At 38.2% G+C, this 22,572-nt stretch overlaps 1 protein-coding gene across 6 annotated transcripts in view; it reads right to left on the bottom strand.

Moving 5' to 3' along the window:
- PATJ (PATJ crumbs cell polarity complex component) overlaps nt 1-22,572 on the bottom strand; it is a 336,033-nt gene that overhangs the window by 261,025 nt on the left and 52,436 nt on the right. For all 6 annotated transcript variants that reach the window (XM_024740399.1, XM_024740403.1, XM_024740400.1 and 3 more), the window contains exons 14-16: nt 12,419-12,553; nt 7,668-7,829; nt 4,290-4,421 (exon numbers count right to left, since the gene is read on the bottom strand). In XM_024740399.1, coding sequence (XP_024596167.1) covers nt 4,290-4,421; nt 7,668-7,829; nt 12,419-12,553 — 429 coding nt within the window. The remainder of the gene's footprint in view (nt 1-4,289; nt 4,422-7,667; nt 7,830-12,418; nt 12,554-22,572) is intronic.

Below are 22,572 nucleotides of genomic sequence, written 5' to 3'. Positions count from 1 at the left end.
GAATTTAGGACTCAAATTTGTAATTATTTTCATTTAAAGCAATAAACGCTAGCTCTTGCACAGTGCATATAAGCAAACTATATTAATTTTTAATACTTACTAAACTTTCGTATAAGCATTGAAAATGAGATAGTATCTAGCAGCTTGTCTTTAAGATATGAAATGGTTCTGCAAGCTGAAAAAACAGGAAGATCTGCTGCAATAAATTTATTACAGGGACTCACTGTAATAAAATACCCAAGGAAATACCACTCATAAGTAAAGAAGCAGTATGTGTGGTGGTTAAAAGCCTAGATTCTGGCAGCTAACTGCTTGAGTTCAAACTCTATTTCTGCCATATACTAGCTGTGTGAATTTGGACGAGTTACTTAACCTCTCTGTGCCTCAGGTTCCTCACTTCTAAAATGAGGATAATGATAGCACATATTTCATATGGTTCTTGTGAGGAAAACATTAAGTAATTAGAACAGTGCCTAGCAAACAGCAGATACTCTATGTTAGCTATTATTATTGGATTTGTATTAATTATTTGGATTAATATTAGGATGAGTATCAATATGAGCATTAGTGATATTCCAAGGAATAAAGACATTACACATAAATAATGGGGAATCAAGACAAAGATAACTAGGGCACAGTATGTAATCATACCTAGAAACTGGCAAAAAACTATACTAAGAAAACTTATAACCAAATTTCTGAAGAGTTCTATATTGCTTAGAAACAGAGTACACAATTAAGCCATAATATTCATGCTTTTGACAAACTATGCACATCTCTGTTTTCTATGACATGATCTTATAAGGCATGACGTTACAGTGACCAAGGACTCTTCTAATATGGTATACTTACAGGGCCAGATTTTAACGAGCCATGACATGAAGCAATGCCTAGGCACAGTTGAGACTAACAAATATCCTACCTCCTTTCAAATCACAGCCAAAAAAGCTACAATCACTTCACCCTAAAATTTAATGAGACTAACAACCTGAATCATATTTACTAAGTCTTCCCTGTTGCTTTCTCCTCTTCCTTTGCCCCAATTTATTTAAAATGCCTTTCATGAAAATGAATTGCCACACGTTCCTCTTTGGCCATACGACTGAGCTGTAGAACTGTATATCAGATTCAGCTCTTTCATTGCAGGTACAAAGACCTGCTTATTTTCTCTGCTCAACTACACAATTTCCATCACTGGTGAATCACTGAATCCCCTATCCAGACTGCCATCCCATCGTTCCATGGCCAATTCAAGATCCTTTATGTTCTCACTCATCTCTTCCTAAAGCTTGGCTCAATTTACATAAAAAGCAAATTTCTGGCCAATAATCCACAAATGGGTAATTCACATATGGCTCATCAAGAGTTGGCTGCATTTTAGAACGTAATTTCACAATTAAATTTAGACTTCACTAAACATCTACTAATTAAAAGCATCTACTTATTAATTTTCCTAATCTAGTTAAAAATTGATAGAACACAAACATATTGTAGTATGGCTCCATCTTTGAGGACAATATCAAGACTTTTTGTGTTTATTTTCTAACTTAGATTATTACTAATAATACATTTCCATAATAATCTAACATTTCCCACTTCTTTACATGTTAATTTACTTAAACCATAATAATCCTTTGAGCTAAACATTATTATCCCCATTTCATAGATGAAGAAATTGTAAAAGCACCTACAAAATATATATTGTATATAATTTTGTCAGGCTCTTGACAGAGTTCTTATTTTTCTAGAGAAAAACTCAGTAGTGAGAAAAGTGGTTAACTGAAATTAAAATACCAAAGTAAATTTGCAATCTCTTCAATACTGCTAATACAGGTCCTTTATAACCTGGAAACTCTCCCACTATACTAAAATCTTTTCACTGTGGCTAAGATGTTTCTACAGCACTTCTTATACAAACTATTCTAAGCTTGGGGGTGAGCGTGAAGCTCTGCATCAGCCCTACTCAGATGCCTAATAAATTCATACAAGAAGCATCAAATTCAATAATAACCAGGAACGTGGCCTTTCATGGCTTCTGCTAAAACTTCACCTGGCCTTGCAAAAAATATTTCTGAACTTTAGAATTTATTACCTAATTACAACAAGAGGTGGTATAACCAATTAATTAACTTGCCCAAAACCAAATTTTAAATTGTGTTTACGTGTCACCTAAATGTCACGGGAATAACAGTTCTACATACCACTGACAAATGGTGAAAACGTGCTGTGTACAACTATAAGTGTATTTAAGATTGACTTAAGAAAAATATTCAGTTTAAGACTGAATGTTTTTTCTTCCAAGGTTTAGCTGCAGAAATAAATAAGCTGAGCCCTTTAATGTGAATCAAAGTAGCATTTAGAAAATGAAGTTTTTTTCTATCAGTTCTCCAATAAGCACAAAAGCAAGAAGAATATCTAACACTTTTTTTGCAGCAAAATTGCTTCATATAATTTGTGCAGAAATAAACATCAGTATGTGTAATGGTGATTGTGAGGAAGATGGGATAGGGGGACATCTAAAATTTTACAAATAAAAATAAGATCCAAAAGAAACCAAAGGTATGTTACAATGCATATATACTTTTTTTTTTTTTAAGTGTAAAACTCAGAACTGATAAAGGAATTTTTCTCTTAAGCAGGGATTACACTGTTAAAGACTATCAAGTTTTTCTTTCCATCTTTTACTGAACTTTTTGTTTTTCTTAATTTCTGAAGCACTTCTCTAACATGTGCAATATTCAAAATATAAAACTTGCAGATAATGTTTTTTTAAGAGGGTAAGAGCAATCATTATGATATATTTATAAGAATGCAAAAACATACAGATTGATAATGAAAATGTAGCTGAATATCTAAATATCTAAAACCACATCTGAAAAGTGTTTTCTAAACTAAATTCCAGTTATCAACATGTTAACCCAAAAAAACCCATTGAATATATTCATTTAGTCCCAATTAATTTTGGCTAGCCTAAACTTTATTCAATCATTCTGCAAATGTTTATCAATCACCTACTATGTGCTAGGTAATAGAGCAACACTGGAGAGGGAAAAAAAAGTATCAATATGTGCCATTTGCTTTATATTTATATGCCCTAATAATTAACCAATATATAAACTTCCAGAATCTTACAGTATTAATATTTCTTGAAAAAGATATTTCCCCAAATATGCATTTTTTGGAATCAACAACTCATAATTCAATAATATTCCAAAGAGAATTTCCAATAACGAAGAGGGTTATCTGGCACAGAAATATGCCAGCAAAAATAAAATAGATATAATCTATTTCAGTAATCTTAAAGCACACTGCCAAAATATGGAATTTAATGTTCTTACATAATGCTCAAAGTATTTTTCTTTCAATCTATTCCTGATTGCCTTATTAAAAAAATTGATTTTTATATCACTTGGCATTTTATGTGCTTTGATAGAGTACATTTTGCTTTATTAAACCACAGTGTCTTTAGGCAGCACTAATGTATTAAAATATGCATCTTAAAAGTGAAGAGATTTCTTGCCAACAGTTTTAATTCCCCATGATAGTCAGATGGTTTAAAAATACTATAACTGGTAAACTGGTATAACATATAGATGTCTTACTGTGACCTTTCACATTGCCACCTCCAAACCAAATGCATCAGTAACTTTACCGTAGTTATAATTGGGGTACACATAAATACATAAATATTATATGTTCTATATTAAATATAAATATAAGCTTCACCAAGAACATTTCTACTCAGTTACACTCATTGAGATTAATAGGTCAGCAAAACTATAAAAACCTTCACGTTAAGGGAAGGGAGAAGAGAGCGAGAATTGGGAATGACTGCTAATATGTATGGGGTTTCTTTCTTGGGTGATGAAAATGTTCTTAAATTAGACTGTGGTGATGGTTGCACAACTCCAAATATACTAGAAACAACCGAACTGTATGCTTTAAATGAGTGAACTTTATGGTATGCGAAATATATCTCAATAAAGCTGGAGGAAAAAATCCTCCATATAAAAAAATTCATCAAGTTCCAGTCTCTAAAAGCATCCCTGGGTATAAAACTATTCCTTCCCTTATGTTCACTTATTACATCATCTATCATTTTCTTCACTAAGGGAGCTATCAATTGTAATGGTAACAACGGAAATTATAACACCCCACCTTCGGACAGTAGCATTATACATCAAATAATTCAGTTTTGCCTAAGTCAGTGGATGTCTTAAACAATTACTACTTCATATAACTTTAATACAAACTAATTGCTCCAAAAAGCTCTGAACAGGTTCTTATACCTGGTAATCCAAAATGCTGAATCCCAAGCCTTTATGATCTTTTACAAGTTCAACAATCTTGACTTCAGGAGACCACAGGGCTAATTCCCCATCATCATCTTCTTCAGTACTGACATCTATGTTGTGGTCAGCCTGAAATACCAAAGAACATAAATGCTTCAATACACTGTCCTTTCAAGTTTGAAAAGAATTAATGTATCAGGAATCTCATAGCTTCTTCTCAAAATGAGGATACTCTTTGGCATGCATAGTTTTTCTTTTTAATCTTTTTAAAAGGGGCATGCACTGGGGCACATATACTTTAGTATAAAACCTTCATGAAAATTCAAGCACTTAAAAAAACAGGTTGTTCATATAGTTTTTGGTTTTTTTTTTTTTTACGTTAAAGTGTCTGTTTCATTCAAAGTATTAACACTGACCTCTTATACTAAAATGAGTTCTGTCATCCCAGTAGAAGCATAAAAGGAAAAATATGCAATTTAAGAAGATATGAAAACATCACACAAAATCAAAGCTTTTAAGATATTTAAGTAGCAATACCTGAATTCATAATTACAGTGAGAGACAGAGAGAAAGACACCGACACAGAGGCCAGGACAGGACAGAGAGATACCACTTCTGTTGGCTCCAAGTTTTCAAGAAAAACTTTACTAGAAAAGTAAGGTGAAAAAAAATCCAAGTCTTTGGGAATCATGTAAGTCTAAAAACAGGTAAAAATCAGAGTTGAAATAATGAAAACCTGATCTTGGAGGGAGGAGGTCAACACAACTACTCAGTACACAGATCCTCAGCTGCTTTCCCTGACTCCACACCCGCACATCCCCTATTCCACGCTCCCTCCTTTCAGGGAAAAGAGTCACTGACACATGGAATTCTAGGAAGCTAAATGACAGACGGTCAATGGGTCGACTACGCAGAAGGAGAATAGCTGCTCCAACTTTTTGCTTTTATACTATTTATAGTATTGGATTATATTCATGTGATTTATCTTCCCCAAATACTCTGAACTTCCATCTGAGGCTCAAGAATTATCTTCTTTTTCTTTGTGGCCCTAACAATTAACAAAATGCCTGGCTTCTAGGCTAGTATGGTGTGGGCTGTCATAGAGTTTACCATGGTGATCCCCTCAACCCGCAACAGTGCACGGCTTATAGTAGGTGCTCCATAAATGTTTGTTCGACACATAATGAATCAATCACCCACCTTTGAGTGGCCTTCCCTTGAAACTCTTTTTAAATAAAGCTATAGACTAAATAATAGTCTTTAAGAAGTCTACTTCTAAAAACTTTGAACGATCTTAGTAAATAAAATGGAAGTAAATAAAATAAAATGATGTACTTCCTATGAATATAATTTTGAGTGACCTGTATAAGAAAACCCATTTAACAGAATCAAAGCTGGCAGATGTGGCAGGCAGAGGGACCCCTCTATTATGGAAGAGTAAGGTACCATAGCTAATACAAAAACATCTTGAAATGAGGGCTGGACCAGATCTCAAACTGTCCCTGCAGGACATGGTGGATTAAATCTAAACATGGGAACGATTTCCTAGTTCTTGAATTACAGAACTTGAAATTAGTGGGAACGTTCTGGATCAATAAACATCTGTTTATATCAGTCTGATGTGAGGAACTGATAGATTTAAAAAGAAAACACATACTTTCCAATAAAAAGTAAAGTTACAATGGTAATACAATACGATTGATGTTCTACTGAGGCATTTAATACCTTTACTGATTAATAAGCATTAGAATTTTGTCTGAGCTGCTTAACAATATAGGGTCTAAGAACCTAAGATTGTATTGAGATAAATGAAAAAAGAGAGACAGAAAAGAGAGCCAGGATTTTAAGAAACCACATATAATTTTAAAACCCAAGTTTATAGAAATTTCAAGGCATCCAACATATATAAGATATTATACTCCAACCAGAAATATATCACTTTGATACAATCAATTCTGCATAACTCCTGTATTTACAGAATAGAAAGCAATCAACTAATGGGCAGCAAGGATGACATTGAGCATAATTCAAAGCTGTTGTTTACCCATTGTGGTAAAGTATGACAGATGGGAGCACAGAGTCAGCAAGCAGAGTTGGTGATTTACACACCCTGTAAGATTAGATTAACGGCATTTTTATCAATAGAGGTAAGCTATCACCCACATTTAATTTTAGTAAAGATTGCAAGAATCATAAAAGCGTGGCATTTGAGTCCCTTCCTTGAAACATGTTTACCAAAGATAAGCATTAAAAAAAATTATCACTCAACAATCAATAATTTACTAAGCACTTTGTATATGTGCAGTAAAGAATAAAAACACCAAGAGATACAAAATAATTCTAAGATTTGGCCTCTGCCCACAGGAGCTGACAGTCTTCTTGAAAAAACAAACTTAATACACACTAAAGTATCTGTGACTACAGGACAGTGCTACACTCTTGTATTTTAGGAAATCACAAAAAAGGACAGGTGGACAGGAGGAGTTGAGAACAGCCATAGCTAATTTTTACTGAGCACCGTCCTTATGCAAGGCATTGTGCTAAGAACTTTGCACACATTACTTCATTTCCTTCTCTCACCACAGATGAGGTAAGTACAATAAGTATCTTCATTTTTCAGAGGAAGAAGATCAACAGAAAGTCAAGTTATTTGCTCAATCATTCAAATCATTAAGTGGCAGAGGCAACATTAGGGTCTATGTACCTTGAAAATCAGACCGTAGGTAGGCAAAAGGGAAGCCCCTGTGTATCAAAACTGGTGTTAATGGAATTATAATCTAAAAGAGTCTGGAAAGGGGAAAAGTGACATAAAAGTTACGAAAACATAATTTGGAAAAGCATGTGCTTAAATCTGTTTTCATAATTACAATGCTCTTTAAAAAAAAAAAAAAAAAAAAAACTACCGGGAGCACAGAAAGTGTCATTTTATTCTCTGACCTTCTGAAGGCTCTTACAGCAATTTTTACTCATTTCAAAATTGGTCATAGATATTCATGTTTTTAAAGCTCTGAAAAAGGGAAGTCCATTAGATATTCAATACTTACCAACATCTTAAACTTGTTAAGATGAACTGAGTTGAACTGGGAGCCAAAAGTAAGGAGCTCAGGTAATTACTAAAAAAAGGTTTTCTAAAATCAAAGTGCATGCACATTAATGTTACCAACCTTTCAAGTTACCAAAAAAAAGAGTAAAGTTTCATGACATTAAAGAATAGTAACAATTTGAAAAGCTATGCATTGTTGCCTTTGAGAGCTACTGTTGTCAAACGAAAGAGGAAGGTTTTTCCCTCCCCCTTCATATCACAGTACACTCTCAGGACATCCCTGATGAAGGGGCATGCCTATGGGAACCACAGTGCGAGTATTCATTTAGTACCTCCATTTCAGGAAGGGAGGTTTCAGTGGTCCTTGGTTCATCTACAGAGGCTTCATCATCAAACAACCGTCGACAGCAAACCAAGGTAAAGGGGGGCGGCACTTCTTTTAGAAAGGAGACTGCTTCTCGGCGAGATTTCCCATAGAGCTGCACTCCATTGACCTAGAAAGATAAGGGATAAGTCAGAATTGAGGAGGCCCCAAATGAAAAAAAACCAAAAATCTCTTGCTTACGTCAATCTATCAAAGTGAAAACAGGATAATCGTTTTATTTTCCCTGTAAACAAAGGGCCTAAATTTAATCATTTTAGTAGTACAAAAAAACAGAAATCCCTAAAATTTATAAAAATTAAGGCTAAAGTTTAACTGAAATTGGGTGAATAAAGTATAAAATGTGCTCAGAGTACAACTATTACTGGGTATGTGATTTGCCTAATTTTTCACACCTCCCTGCTTTGTCCTTTCTATACTACAATGTTGTATTCTCTCATCTACTCCCCATCTCTCCTTAAACACACTAAATATCACTGATAGCCTTCTTAAGACCGCTTCCTTTTGCTTTTCATTTTGTAAGCATATCAATAGAGATATTAACACTAATTTTTAAGGCTGTTAAAAACTGCTCAACTTACAATGTGTAGGTAACAAAATCTAGGATACTTGGCCGTCAAAATTTAGCATTAGTTCACAATTTTCTTTCACATCCCATAAACTCTTAATACCATCCTAGAAAAATCACATCTGTAGAAAAGAAATACACATAACTTTGCCTCAGATCCATTCTTACGTACTCTGCTGACACAGCCATCAAGTGTAAGAAGTGTGTCAGATTTTCAAATTGTTTTATACAGGGGTCCCACGTGTTTAGAATAACAAAAAGATAATCAGCTATTCCTTATTAATGATTAATGCTTATCGCCAAAAGATTATCTAAATTTCACATTATATATAGTGCATAGTAACAATTCTTTGCACCAAAGATGATTTAGAAACATGTCTATTCTAATTTTTTATATATATGACTTTAGCTCAAGGAGCTCTCTCATCTGTCTGCCACTCCCAAAAAGCTGAAGCATAAACACAATCCAGGCAACATATAATCTTTTCACTTCTGACTCCTACCTTCCTGGCAGGGTTCAGCAGCATTATTAGTTTTAAAAGTATTTCCGGTCTGCCCTTAATTTCTGACAGGTGCAGGGTTGACTTTCCTGGGAGGAACGTTTCCACTAAATCTGTCAAAATTGCTCAGAGAATAAGAGCACAGTGGGTTTTTGGAAGCATCCCATCAACAGTGGTCTGAGCCCAGAGTCATTTATCCCTTGGAACCACTCTCACCTGTAACATACCCAGCACTTAGCCATCAGACCAGACATAATCTGCCTGCCTTTTAATTATTTACAAAGAAATCACCACATAGTAAAGAGGCCCACATGTGTTTCAGGGAGCTAGTCCTAAAAAGTAAACATTGTCTCCCAGGACTTTATGACTGAGGAAGGGGTCCAGCAGATAGCAAGTTCAGCAGCACATGAAAGGTTCTTCCTGGAAGAACTGCAAGTCAATCTTCACACAAAAATGGGGAGGGAGGTACTTGCCACTGGTCACACCATGTCCATGGTGCCAACCAGTGCCATGAGCACAGAAAGTTCTAAAATCAACCAAATGGGGAGTAACATACTGAAAATAGAGCAAGCGGATAGATACAATCAAAGCAGGAATGCTACTCATGCACAAGTATTTTAGCTTCTGTTTCACATTACTTCAACAAATTTGAAAATCACTTTTCAGGTTTTTATCTTGGTGTACATTTAAATATTTATTTCGCTCATTATTTATTCATTTGAATTGTCTCCAATTATTATAGCAATGTCTGGTAGTCCTCCTCACCACTCTATATGGCTAAAGGGATTGGTCACATTTCCCATTAGCAACTCCTATCTAAGGGGATTTATGGCCGCTGTAAATAGCTGCTCTGGGCTGAGACTTGGCACAATGTTCTAACCCTGAAGCATATTTGTGTTCCTAGTTTTAAGCTCTAAGGAGTACATTTAACAGACACACACACACACACACACACACATACAGTTCAGGAGTTTGTTTGGCTAACTTTACAGAGACTTTTTAATTTCTGTATTCAGTTGCTCAGAAGCAGCCAATTTTTTTAACACCTTTATTGGAGTATAACTGCTTTACATTGTTGTGTTAGTTGCTGCTGTATCACAAAGTGAATCAGCTAGGCATATACATATATCCCCATATCCCCTCCCTCTTGCGTCTCCCTCCCTCCCTCCCTATGCCACCCCTCTAGGTGGTCACAAAGCACCATGTTGATCTCCCTGTGCTATGCGGCTGGAAGAAGCCAATTTTTATTTTAGAGTTCACAATATTTTTCTAGACTCTTCAAACCTCTCAAGTACTGTCAAGTCTCAATTATTCAGACTTTGTGACTAGAAAACTCATACACATGTATTCATCTGCAAAGTACATAATACTAGCCAAGTATTGTCCCACTACTTCATTCAATCCCCATTCAATCCTATCCTATAAAGGTTGCTTATGTCTTTCCACGGTGGTCATGTTGCCAGTATCTCACAGTGAGATATGTATAAAGCATTATCTTTACATGGACAATATTCCATTAGATCCTCACAAACATAGAGTGAAGTAGGCATTTATTGATGAAGAAAATGATTCTCAAAAAAAGTGACATGCTAGGACATACGGTTCAGCTGTGGCAAACTCAGAACCAAAAGCAGCTCTGACTTGCAAACCTGTGCTTCTTTCCCTATCCCAAGTTCTTTCACTAGAAATCTATACTTGTGAATTCAACCAGTCTTCATGCTACCTCATTACATCACATTCTATTACAAGGGAGAAGGCCCATGGAATTCCAATCTCGGCTAAGGCACAAAGGACTCCGTTGATGGCTGAGATCACCTACACTTGCTCTACTCAGATCCAGCCAACATTTCTTTATCACCTACCAGGTACTAGTAGTGAATTATACTTAATGCTACTGAGCTGTAGACTAAAAATGCTTTCAATGATACAGTTTATGTTATGTTTATTTACCACAAAAAAGTAAACTAAACTGGTTTTTACTCATATTTCCAACTCTCTCAAATAAATATATCTCATTTCTCAATACCTAATAGCTACATGTTATGGCAATGTTTTCCAAATGGTCTCCAATCTGCAGATTATCATGTGTGACACCACAAAGTTATGTCATATACTCTGCAAATAAGAAGAGAAAGACATGATTCGGCACCAAAAAACCCGTTAAGTGACAGCGTAAATTCTAGGGCATTAATCCACAATAAGCATTCCAATATCATTACTTGAAAACCTCTAAAAATAAGCCATTTACTACATCTTAAAACAGGACCTGGCCTCCCATGCTTATGATAAAATTTGCCAATAGTCACAGCATTTTTCTCTCCGACCTCAAAATTCAACTCGGAATTCTCAACATACTCCTCCAGGTGACTGAACACTACTTAAAAAACCCAACAAGAAACTTATTTGCTATTCTTGCCATCCCACTTTAAGCAAATATAAATTTTAGAAAGAAATCTCTACTTCAAGGCCCATGGGATTCTAATCTTGGCTCAAGCAACTAGGTTGACTCTATCAAACCCAACCTAGGACTTCCTGTGGATCTAACACTTGAGAGAACCCTCTTCTACACAGCCTTCTCAAAGTTTAACCATTCCCCGTATCTTTTTTAGAAGCTTAGAAAGTAGTGTGATGTATTGAAAAACCAGTGAAATGGGAGTTAGAAAACATAAACTAAAGTCATCACTCTACCAGTGTATAAAGTTAGGGGAAATCAATGCCTTGGTTTTGTATCTGTAAAATTAAGCATTGTTGCTTGGTTTGTCTGCTGTGTTGGCTACAGAACTTTCCAATCTAACAAAATCTCTCAAGGCAGTCATGTCACAGCAGAAGTGCTCTAGAATTGCTCTGACTGAAGAGAGGCTGAGAAGCCTGAGTGAGCCCAGTAGAGGCTGCCATCATGGCGGGAAGGGAGTCCCGAGCAGACAATCTGAAAGCTAGTCAGTAACACATAAGCCTGAGGTTATCCAGCTCTAAGCCTTACCAGAACTAACCAACAAAACCTGCAAATAAATGTGACTACATGTTCCAAACAAGGGTCAGGGGTTAGATTCTTAAAAAGAATTTTGAAAAAAAAAAATACTAATTATGCTATCAAACGAAAACAGGACATTAGCTTCTTTCTTAGTTAATCATTTAAATAAGCACTCAAAAGGACATCTCAGGAGTCCCAAAAGATGGGGAAAATGAACTGAAAGTACGCTATCTACTTCACTTATCATTACATAAGTTGTTAGTATTTTTCCTCATCTTTAACCTTCCCAGCTTTACTGAAATATAATTGACATATAACATGTAAAAGTTTAAGGTGTACAGTGTGATGATTTGATATATATATTGTGAAATCATTACCACAATGAAGTTAGTTAACACTTCTATCACCTCACATAGTTACCATAGTTTGTGTGTGTGTGTGTCTGTTTATGTGTGTGGTAAGAACTCTTAAGATCTACTCTTTCAGCAACTTTCAAGTACACAACACAGTTTTGTTAAGTACAGTCACCAATTATTTTCCAATATAAGTAGTTCACATTACATTGGTATTGATGATGTAACTCTGTGGATTTCTGGTGAGAACACATTCTCCTACAACTTAAAAATTCCTGCCCTGTGTCTTTTTCCCCTCAAAAATTTTACCTCAAGAAGCTCATCTTCTGGCTGTAGGAGGTTCAGTGTATCAAGAGGACCACCTGGAGCAATTGAAGAGATATAATGGTGCCCATCAAAGGAATCCACCTCCATGCCAAGCCTCAGAGTGTGAATGGGCAGCAGCTGCAACAAAACACAGAACAGTAATATAAACACAACAAGGACACATCTGGCTGTTAATTCTCTATCAAGTATTTTTTTTTGACACAGAAGCCCCATCCCCTGAATCAGATCACCAAAATCCCAAAAGAGACAATAAGGGGAAAACTAGCCTCAAGTAAAACATGAAGTCATTTGTCATCTTGTTCTCACTCTTGTCCTCTCAGATTCCTTGGGAATGGAGAGACAGACGTACAAAGTCTCCAGTTCTAAGCTCCAAACTTCCTATAGTTCCCAGTATGTATTCTGTGTTTCACTTTTCTGCAGGGCTTCCCATCCCTCAGGACATCCAGCTCCTTTATATTACCTAAGTTCCACTCACACTTCAGTACTAAAGCAGTATCAATTCCAGGAAGCCCTTCCTGATATCTGAGCTAATCTGCTTCCATCTGGGGTCCAAGATCACACTGTACACATCTCCATCACAGCTCTCAATACACTGCTTTTAACATTCCTATTTTCTGGGCTTCCCTGGTGGCGCAGTGGTTGGGAGTCCGCCTGCCGATGCAGGGGACACGGGTTCATGCCCCGGTCCGGGAAGATCCCACATGCCGCGGAGCGGCTGGGCCCGTGAGCCATGGCCGCTGAGCCTGTGCGTCCGGAGCCTGTGCTCCGCAACGGGAGAGGCCACAACAGTGAGAGGCCCGCATACCCCAAAAAAAAAAAAAAAAAATTCCTATTTTCTTAACCGCCCCCCGATTGCTTGAGGGTATCTTTTCTCTCTATAATCTCAGGCCCTAGAATAGTACCAGGCATCTGAACACGGGCTCATTACATGTTATCTGAACTAATCCATGAAAGATGGTACCTCTTTCAAGATGTCTTTTTCCATCTCACCAGCTTAAGAGAGAACAATTTCTGATTTGGGGGAGGTATGGGTGTATAATAAGAAAGGCAATCATTATTCTACTCTAGGATTGGTTCTGTTGACTGAGAAGGATTCGTATAGGTTCAGATATGAGCCAAGCATTAAGAAATTCCAGCCAATGTCAAGGTAAAAAGATGAGTGTCTTAGTGTTGTTGGCTTTAAAAGTCAAAGGCATTCACCAAACTCTATTCCCCTGACTTTCAAAATTGGAACTAATGATTTCTCATTGTGGATATATAAACTCAAACATGGTAAATGATACTACAATAGTTTGTTTATCCAAAATACCAGGCCCATCTCTAACTGTATATTTGCTAAGGAGAAAACCCTACACAAGGTGGCAATGCATCCACAACATGGCTCTTTCCGTATTTCCTTTCCTCTGCGATCACTTATCCTGGAGCTTGTCACCTGCCCTTAGTCATCTGCTCTGAGTCCTCAGAGTTCCACAGGCCTTGCTTCAGACACCACCTGGGGCTCATTTCCATCCCACTACAGACAAACAGACAAATGTGAAGTGGCAAGGCGTCCAGCTGACTAAGGCCTCAATGGCTTAAAACAGGCAGGAGGGATTCCTGGTCTTGGGCTAATTTTCTGAAAATTAAGTGCTCTTGACCAGCAAGCACTTCAGGATCTACAGCCATCTCTGGCAATAAGACATTCTAGCAATGCGAGGGTAAGACTGCTTTTACTCTTGTTGCCTCTCTGTGATCTCTTTATTTCTCACTGTTGCCACCTCATTCTGTTTAGTCATTGTACCAAATCCTGTATATCAAGCTAGGAGACATTAGGGTCAGTTTCTTTAGCACTAAAAGGTGAATAAAAACTCTGAGAAATGTTTCTGTAATAACACCTTACCCATCCATCTCTGCCAACTCTCTTCCTTCCTTTGTTTATGAGCCAAACACTACGGCAGGGAGTGGTCAGTGGGTCCACCTGTAGGTCATCCCCAGTGCTGTGCTAAAGTATGCTTGCAAGAGCAGATTTTTCAATTTTCAGGAATTCTGCAAGCCAGTTGTTAATGACAGCCATTATTAAATATGAAATTATAAGATTACAATTAAATAAATAATATTAAAAATAAATGTACTGGGCTTCCCTGGTGGCGCAGTCGTTGAGAGTCCACCTGCTGATGCAGAGGACGCGGGTTCGTGCCCCGGTCCAGGAAGATCCCACATGCCACGGAGCGGCTGGGCCCGTGAGCCATGGCCGCTGAGCCTGCGCGTCCGGAGCCTGTGCTCCGCAACGGGAGAGGCCACAACAGTGAGAAGCCCGCGTACCACAAATAATAATAATAATAAAATAAATGTAGTAAGTACTGAAAATCCATCACTTCCTAATTATTTTGACCACATTTTATCTATGTTCTTGAAGTGACTTTTATCTGTTATACATGTATGGTGGAAACACTCTCTATCTAAGAATTTAGGGAATACCAAAGGGATGAACAACTGAAAAAGACAGATGAAATGGTTGATTTGTCTAGCGCTAAATGCAGGTAGGTCAGGTAACAATATAGTCCTGCTCCCATGGAGAAACCTGCATCAATGAAGTGCAACTGTGAATCATTACCTAACTCAGTGTTCACTGCTGTCATTTTGGTTGCTTGAAATCTGCCACGGTGGAACTATTTATACCACGGGTATTGGTAAATGCTACAAATTAGGGTTGCCTTTTTTTCCTTTTTTTGAGGGCTAGACATTTCCCCCCATAACACTGATTTACAATCTAGTTTGGACATGATACCCAGCATATATTTATAGAATGTAAACTATGTGCAAGGATTTGAGCTTTGGGCTGGAATTACAGGATGAACAAAAGAAACAGTTTCTACCCTCCGGAACTAACATCTAGGATGGAAGACAGACAATATAAACAATCAAGAGAGTGAGAAGAGACAAGCAAAACAAGTAAGCCAATAAACAATGCACCAACAAACAAGTGAAAGATAAACCCCAAGTTACCAACTGTGATAAGTTCTATGAAGGAGCTAATCAGGGTCAGGACATCAGACACAACTGTGGAGGCTGTCTGAAAAGTTGGTCAGAGTAGGTTTCACAGAGATGGGGACATTTAAGGTGAGAACACACATATATGGAATATAAAAGAAAAAAACAGGGTCATGAAGAACCTAGGGGCAAGACGGGAATAAAGACGCAGACCTACAAGACAATGGACTTGAGAACATGGGGAGGGGGAAGGGTAAGCTGGGACGAAGTGAGAGAGTGGCATGGACATATATACACTACCAAATGTAAAATAGATAGCTAGTGGGAAGCAGCCGCATAGCACAGGGAGATCAGCTCGGTGCTTTGTGACCACCTAGAGGGGTGGGATAGGGAGGGTGGGAGGGAGGGAGACTCAAGAGGGAAGAGATATGGGAACATACGTATAACTGATTCACTTCGTTATAAAGCAGAAACTAACACACCATAGTAAAGCAATTATACTCCAATAGGCCTTTCCTGGTGGCACAGTGGTTGAGAATCTGCCTGCTAATGCAGGGGACATGGATTCGAGCCCTGGTCTGGGAAGATCCCACATGCCGCAGAGCAACTAGGCCCGTGAGCCACAACTACTGAGCCTGCGCGTCTGGAGTTTGTGCTCGGCAACAAAAGAGGCCGCCTTACTGAGCGGCCCACGCACCGCGATGAAGAGTGGCCCCCGCTTGCCACAACTAGAGAAAGCCCTCGCACAGAAATGAAGACCCAACACAGCCAAAAATAAATAAGTAAATAAATAAAAAGCCAAGTATTTGAAGCCCTTAAAAAAATTATACTCCAATAAAGATGTTAAAAAAAGATGCAGATGGAAAATAAGCATATGAAAAATAATAATTAAAAAACTTTTTTTAATTAAGGGGGAAAAGTTCATCTCAACTGATATAAAGGTGAACAAAGATAAAAAAAAAAAAAATGAGTCAGCCCTACAAAGATCCTGCTTGGGGACTGCTTGTGGGAGGTTAGTGAAAAAGGTAATTTCAAAATTTTTGGTTTGAGCAACTGAGTAGATGGTGGTAGCAATTTCTGCATCGAAATAAGTGTCCAAATTAAAAGACATTGCTGTACACACAATTTGCTACTTATATAATAGCATGCCCTCATAAAAAAATAAAAGGATTAAGGAGGGAACTGATTCCAGTCTCCCCTGCCAGCCCCTTACTAATCAATCCTGCTCTATTCCCCACATCTATGGAACAGCTGATGTCAGGAACAGGTTGGAGCACTGAAGAGCATCAGAGGCTCACCCATGGAATCCCTTGCCCACCAGATACAGGATGCCCTTCTAGGCTATTCCCCCTGATATCTATTAACACCACATGCTCCCTAAAAATGTGCGCCATGAACGGAACACACGTGCCCCATCTTCAATCAGACTGAACAAATAAGCCAGAAATGATGTTTACAAAATCTGTCAATCTAAAAGACGCCTACCTAATATTCATTCTGCATCTAAATCTGAGTACAGCTGGGTTTCTGAGACTTCATGTTACATGGCTGCAGGTTTCTCTGTGGGAGCAGGGCTGTTTAATTACCTGTCCCAGCTGCATTTTGCAACTAAACAAATCAACCGTTTCATCTGTCTCTTTCGGTTTTCCACCCTTTCGCAATTCTGAGAACAGAAAGGGCTAAAACGACAGGAGTGGTTGCAACAGAGAGATGATTGATGCCTTCACACACAGAGCACGTTATGCTTTTTGATGCTCATTCAATGTTCTTTGCAAGGGGTCCTATTTAAATCTACAAAGTTAATGAGAAGCGGGATTTTCATGATCCTGACGTGACAAGTAAAGGATACAAGGAAATATATCCAAGGAAAGTGTGACCACTGTGTGATTTACTATCAGCACTAAAATGATGAAGATCAAATGAGATCAAGAAAGCTAGAGGAGGACTTCCCTGACAGCGCAGTGGTTAAAAATCTGCCTGCCAATACAGGCGACACAGGTTCGAGCCCTGGTCTGGGAAGATCCCACATGCGTGGAGCAACTAAGCCTGAGCGCCACAACTACTGAATCCCACGCACCTAGAGCCCGTGCTCTGCAACGAGAGGCCACTGCAATAAGAAGCACGCACAGCCCAAGGAAGAGCAGCCCCCGTACGCCACAACTAGAGAGGGCCCACGTGCAGCAACGAAGACTCAACACAGGCAAAATAAATAAATTTATTCATTTATTTTTTTAAAAAAGAAAGCAAGCTAGAGGCCTTGAACCTATGAGTGGAGAGACCTGTCAGGAAACAAGCTACAGCTCATTCATTTCACTAGAAGCTCTACCTTTAGGTCCCTCAAACAAGATATCAAAATGCTCAACTAGGAATATAAATGATGCTGCTCCAGGGGGAAAAAAACTTCCGGAGAGGAATAGCTATGTCAGTGGGATGGGGGAGGATGCTTCTAAAAAATCTGAACAAAAAATAAAACACAACAGAAAGAACCCTATAACTGGTTCTTATAACACACACACACACACACACACACACACACACACACACACACATCCTCTCTTTCAATGGAGATATTAAATAATCATTTATGTTTAAAGATTAGGTACAAAGAGTTACTAAACTTACCACAAAAAAAACACAAACTTTTCAAGAATGAGGCTACAACTTTTAAACTAATGGTGAAACACAGGATAATACCCTCAAAAGTTAGGTATGTTCACGCAGAGGTTATGCAAGACAATCAAACAATCTAGTAAAGCTTGATTTATATTAGTTTTTCTCACCCAACTAAAATTTTAATTCTGGGGAATTCCCTGGTGGTCCAGTGGTTAGGACTCCACGCTTTCACTGCTAAGGGCCCAGGTCCAGTTCCTGGTGCGGGAACTAGATCCCACAAGCCTCAAGGCACATCCAAAAAAAATAAAAATAAAATTTTAATCCTGAGTCTTTAAAAAACACACATTACAGTCTTCCCTGGTGGCACAGTGGGTGAGAGTCTGCCTACCGATGCAGGGGACACTGATTCGTGCCCCGGTCCGGGAAGATCCCACATGCCGCAGAGCGGCTGGGCCCGTGAGCCATGGCCGCTGAGCCTGCGCTTCTGGAGCCTGTGCTCCGCAACGGGAGAGGCCACAACAGTGAGAGGCCCGCGTACCGCAAAAAACTAAAAAAAATAAATAAATAAAACACACATTACACACTCCGTTGTACAGAAATATCTTGAAGGATCGCTTCAGCTACCTAACACCAAGGTCAAGCATCAGTTGTCATTTTTTCATTTCGGATATCATTGATGTTACCTGTCTGGCCCATGTGATATTTGAACTTTTTTTTTTTAACATCTTTATCGGAGTATAATTTCTTTACAATCGTGTGTTAGTTGCTGCCGTATAACAAAGTGCATCAGCTATACGTATACATATATCCCCATGTCTCCTCCCTCTTGCGTCTCCCTCCCACCCTCCCTATCCCACCCCTCTAGGTGGTCACAAATCACCCAGCTAAACTCCCTGTGCCACGCGGCTGCTTCCCACTAGCTATCTATTTTACATTTGAGAGTGTATATTATGCCCATGCCACTCTCTCACTTCGTCCCAGCTTACCCTTCCCCCTTCCTGTGTCTTTAAGCCCATTCTCTATGTCTGCATCTTTATCCCTGTCCTACCCCTAGGGTCCTCAGAATCTTTTTCTTTTCTTTTAGATTCCATACATATGTGTTAGCATACGGTATTTGTTCTTCTCTTTCTGACTTACTTCACTCTGTACAACAGTCTCTAGGTCCATCCAGCTCACTACAAATAATTCAATTTAGTTTCTTTTTATGGCTGAGTAATATTCCATTATATATATATGCCACATCCTTTTATCCATTCATCTGTCGATGGACACCTAGGTTGCCTCCATGTCCTGGCTAATATAAATAGTGCTGCAATGAACACTGTGTTACATAACTCTTTTTGAATTATGGTTTTCTCAGGGTATATGCCCAGTAGTGGGAATGCTGAGTCATATGGTAGCTCTATTTTTAGTTTCTTAAGGAACCTCCATACTGTTCTCCACAGTGACTGTAGCAATTTATATTCCCACCAATGGTGCAAGAGGATTCCCCCACACCCTCTCCAGCATTTACTGTTTGTATATTTCTTGATGATACCCATTCTGACTGGTGTGAGGTGATACCTCATTCTTTTTTTAAATTTATTTAAGTTATTTAATTTATTCATTTTTTGCTGCATTGGGTCTTCACTGCTGCACGCAGGCTTTCTCTAGTTGCAGCATGCGGGGGCTACTCTCCGTTGCAGTGCATGGGCTTCTCACTGCTGTGGCTTCTCTCGTTGCAGATCACGGGTTCTAGGTGCACAGGCTTCAGTAGTTGTGGCATGCCGGCTCAGTAGTTGTGGCTCACAGGCTCTAGAGCGCAGGCTCAGTAGTTGTGGTGAACGGGCTTAGCTGCTCCGAGGCATGTGGGAACTTCCCAGACCAGGGCTCAAACCTGTTTCCCCTGGATTGGCAGGCAGATTCTTAACCACTGCTCCACCAGGGAAGCTCGAGGTGATACCTCATTGTAGTTTTGATTTGCATTTCTCTAATGATTAGTGATGTTGAGCATCCTTTCATGTGTTTGTTGACAATCTGTATATCTTCTTTGGAGAAATGTCTATTTAGGTCTTCTGCCCACTTTTGGATTGCGTTGTTTGTTTCTTTGATATTGAGCTGCATGAGCTGCTTGTATATTTTAGAGACTAATCCTTTGTCAGTGGCTATGTTTGCAAGTATTTTCTCTCATTCTGAGGGCTGTCTTTTCATCTTGTTTATGGTTTACTTTGCTATGCAAAAGCTTTTAAGTTTCATTAGGTCCCATTTGTTTATTTTTGTTTTTACTTCCACTTCTCTAGGAGGTGGGTCAAAAAGGATCTTGCTGTGATTTATGTCATAGAGTGTTCTGCCTATGTTTTCCTCTAAGAGTTTTATAGTGTCTGGCCTTACATTTAGGTCTTTAATCCATTTTGAGTTTACTTTTGTGTATGGTATTCTAATTTCATTCTTTTACATGTAGCTGTCCAGTTTTCTCAGCATCACTCATTGAAGAGGCTGTCTTTTCTCCATTGTATATTCTTGCCTCCTTTCTCAAAGATTAGATAACCATAGGTGCGTGGATTTATCTCTGGGCTTTCTATCCTGTTCCACTGATCTATAGTTCTGTTTTTGTGCCAATACCATACTGTCTTGATTACTGTAGCTTTGTAGTATAGTCTGAAGTCAGGGAGCCTGATTCCTCCAGCTCCAACTTCCTTTCTCAAGATTGCTTTGGCTATTCGGGGTCTTTTGGGTCTGTCTCCATACAAACTGGGCAATTTTTTTGCTCTAGTTCTGTGAAAAATGCCATTGGTAGTTTGATAGGGATTGCACTGAATCTGTAGATTGCTTTGAGTAGTATAGTTATTTTCACAATGTTCATTCTTCCAATCCAAGAACATGGTATATCGCTCCACCTGTTTGTATCATCTTTATTTTCTTTCATCAGTGTCTTATAGTTTTCTGCATACAGGTCTTTTGTCTCCTTAGATAGGTTTATTCCTAGGTATTTTACTCCATTTGTTGCAATGGTAAATGGGAGTGTTTCCTTAATTTCTTTTTCAGATTTTTCAACGTTAGTGTATAGGAATGCAAGAGATTTCTGTGCATTAATTTTGTATCCTGCTACGTTACCAAATTCATTGTTTAGCTCTAGTAGTTTTCTGGTAGCATCTTTAGAATTCTCTATGTATAGTATCATGTCATCTACAAACAGTGACAGTTTTACTTCTTCTTTCCCAGTTTGCATTCCTTTTATTTCTTTTCTCCTCTGATTGCTATGGATAAAACTTCCAAATCTATCTTGCATAACAGTGGTGAGAGTGGGCAACCTTGTCTTGTTCCTGATCTTACTGGAAATGGTTTCAGTTTTTCACCATTGAGAATGATGTTGGCTGTGGGTGTCTCATATATGGCCTTTATTATGTTGAGGTAAGTCCCCTCTATGTCTACTTTCTGGAGGGTTTTTATCATACATGGGTGTTGAATTTTGTCAAAAGCTTTTTCTGCATCTATTGAGATGATCATATGGTTTTTCTCCTTCAATTTGTTAATATGGCTTATCACAGTTATTTGTGTATTTGAAAAATCCTTTCATTCCTGGAATAAACCCCACTTGATCATGGTGTACGATCTGTTTAATGTGCTGTTGGATTCTGTTTGCAAGTATTTTGTTGAGGATTTTCGCATCTATGTTCATCAGTGATATTGGCCTGTAGTTTTCTTTCTTTGTGACATCTTTGTCTGGTTTTGGAATCAGGGTGATGGTGGCCTTGTCGAATGACCTTGGGAGTGAGTGTTCCTCCCTCTGCTATATTTTGGAAGAGTTTGAGAAGTATAGGTGTTAACTCTTCTCTAAATGTTTGATAGAATTTGCCTGTGAAGCCCGCTGGTCATGGGCTTTTGTTTGTTGGAATATTTTTAATCACAGTCTCAATTTCAGTGCTTGTGATTGGTCTGTTTGTATTTTCTATTCCTTCCTGGTTCAGCCTCAGAAGGTTGTGCTTTCCTAAGAATTTGTCCATTTCTTCCTGGTTGTCCAATAAGCATATAGTTGCTTGTATAATGACTCATGATCTTTTGTATTTCTGCAGTGTCACTTGTTACTTCTCCTTTTTCATTTCTAATTCTATTGAGTTGAGTCTTCTCCCTTTTTTTCTTGATGAGTCTGGCTAATGGTTTATCAATTTTGTTTATCTTCTCAAAGAACCAGGTTTTAGTTTTATTGATCTTTGCTATTGTTTCCTTCATTTCTTTTTCATTTATTTCTGATCTGATCTTTATGATTTCTTCTGCTAACTTTGGGATTTTTTGTTCTTCCTTCTCAAATTGCTTTATGTCTGAAGTGGGTCTCCTGCAGACAGCATATATATGGGTCTTACTTTTGCATCCACTCGGTCAGTCTATGTCTTTTGGTTGGAGAATTTAATCCATTTATACTTAAGGTAGTTATCAATATCTATGCTCCTATTACCATTTTCTTAATTGTTTTGGGTGCGTTTTTCCTTCTCTTGTGTTTCCTGCCTAGAGAAGTTCCTTTAGCATTTGTTGTAAAGCTGGTTTGGTGGTGCTGAATTCTCTTAGCTTTTGCTTGT

The sequence above is a fragment of the Neophocaena asiaeorientalis genome, unplaced genomic scaffold, assembly GCF_003031525.2.
Source record: "Neophocaena asiaeorientalis asiaeorientalis breed wild unplaced genomic scaffold, Neophocaena_asiaeorientalis_V1.1 scaffold581, whole genome shotgun sequence".
Classification (NCBI taxonomy): domain Eukaryota; kingdom Metazoa; phylum Chordata; class Mammalia; order Artiodactyla; family Phocoenidae; genus Neophocaena; species Neophocaena asiaeorientalis.
Note: the sequence above shows the minus strand (reverse complement) of the source record. Positions and strands in the feature narration are given on the sequence as shown.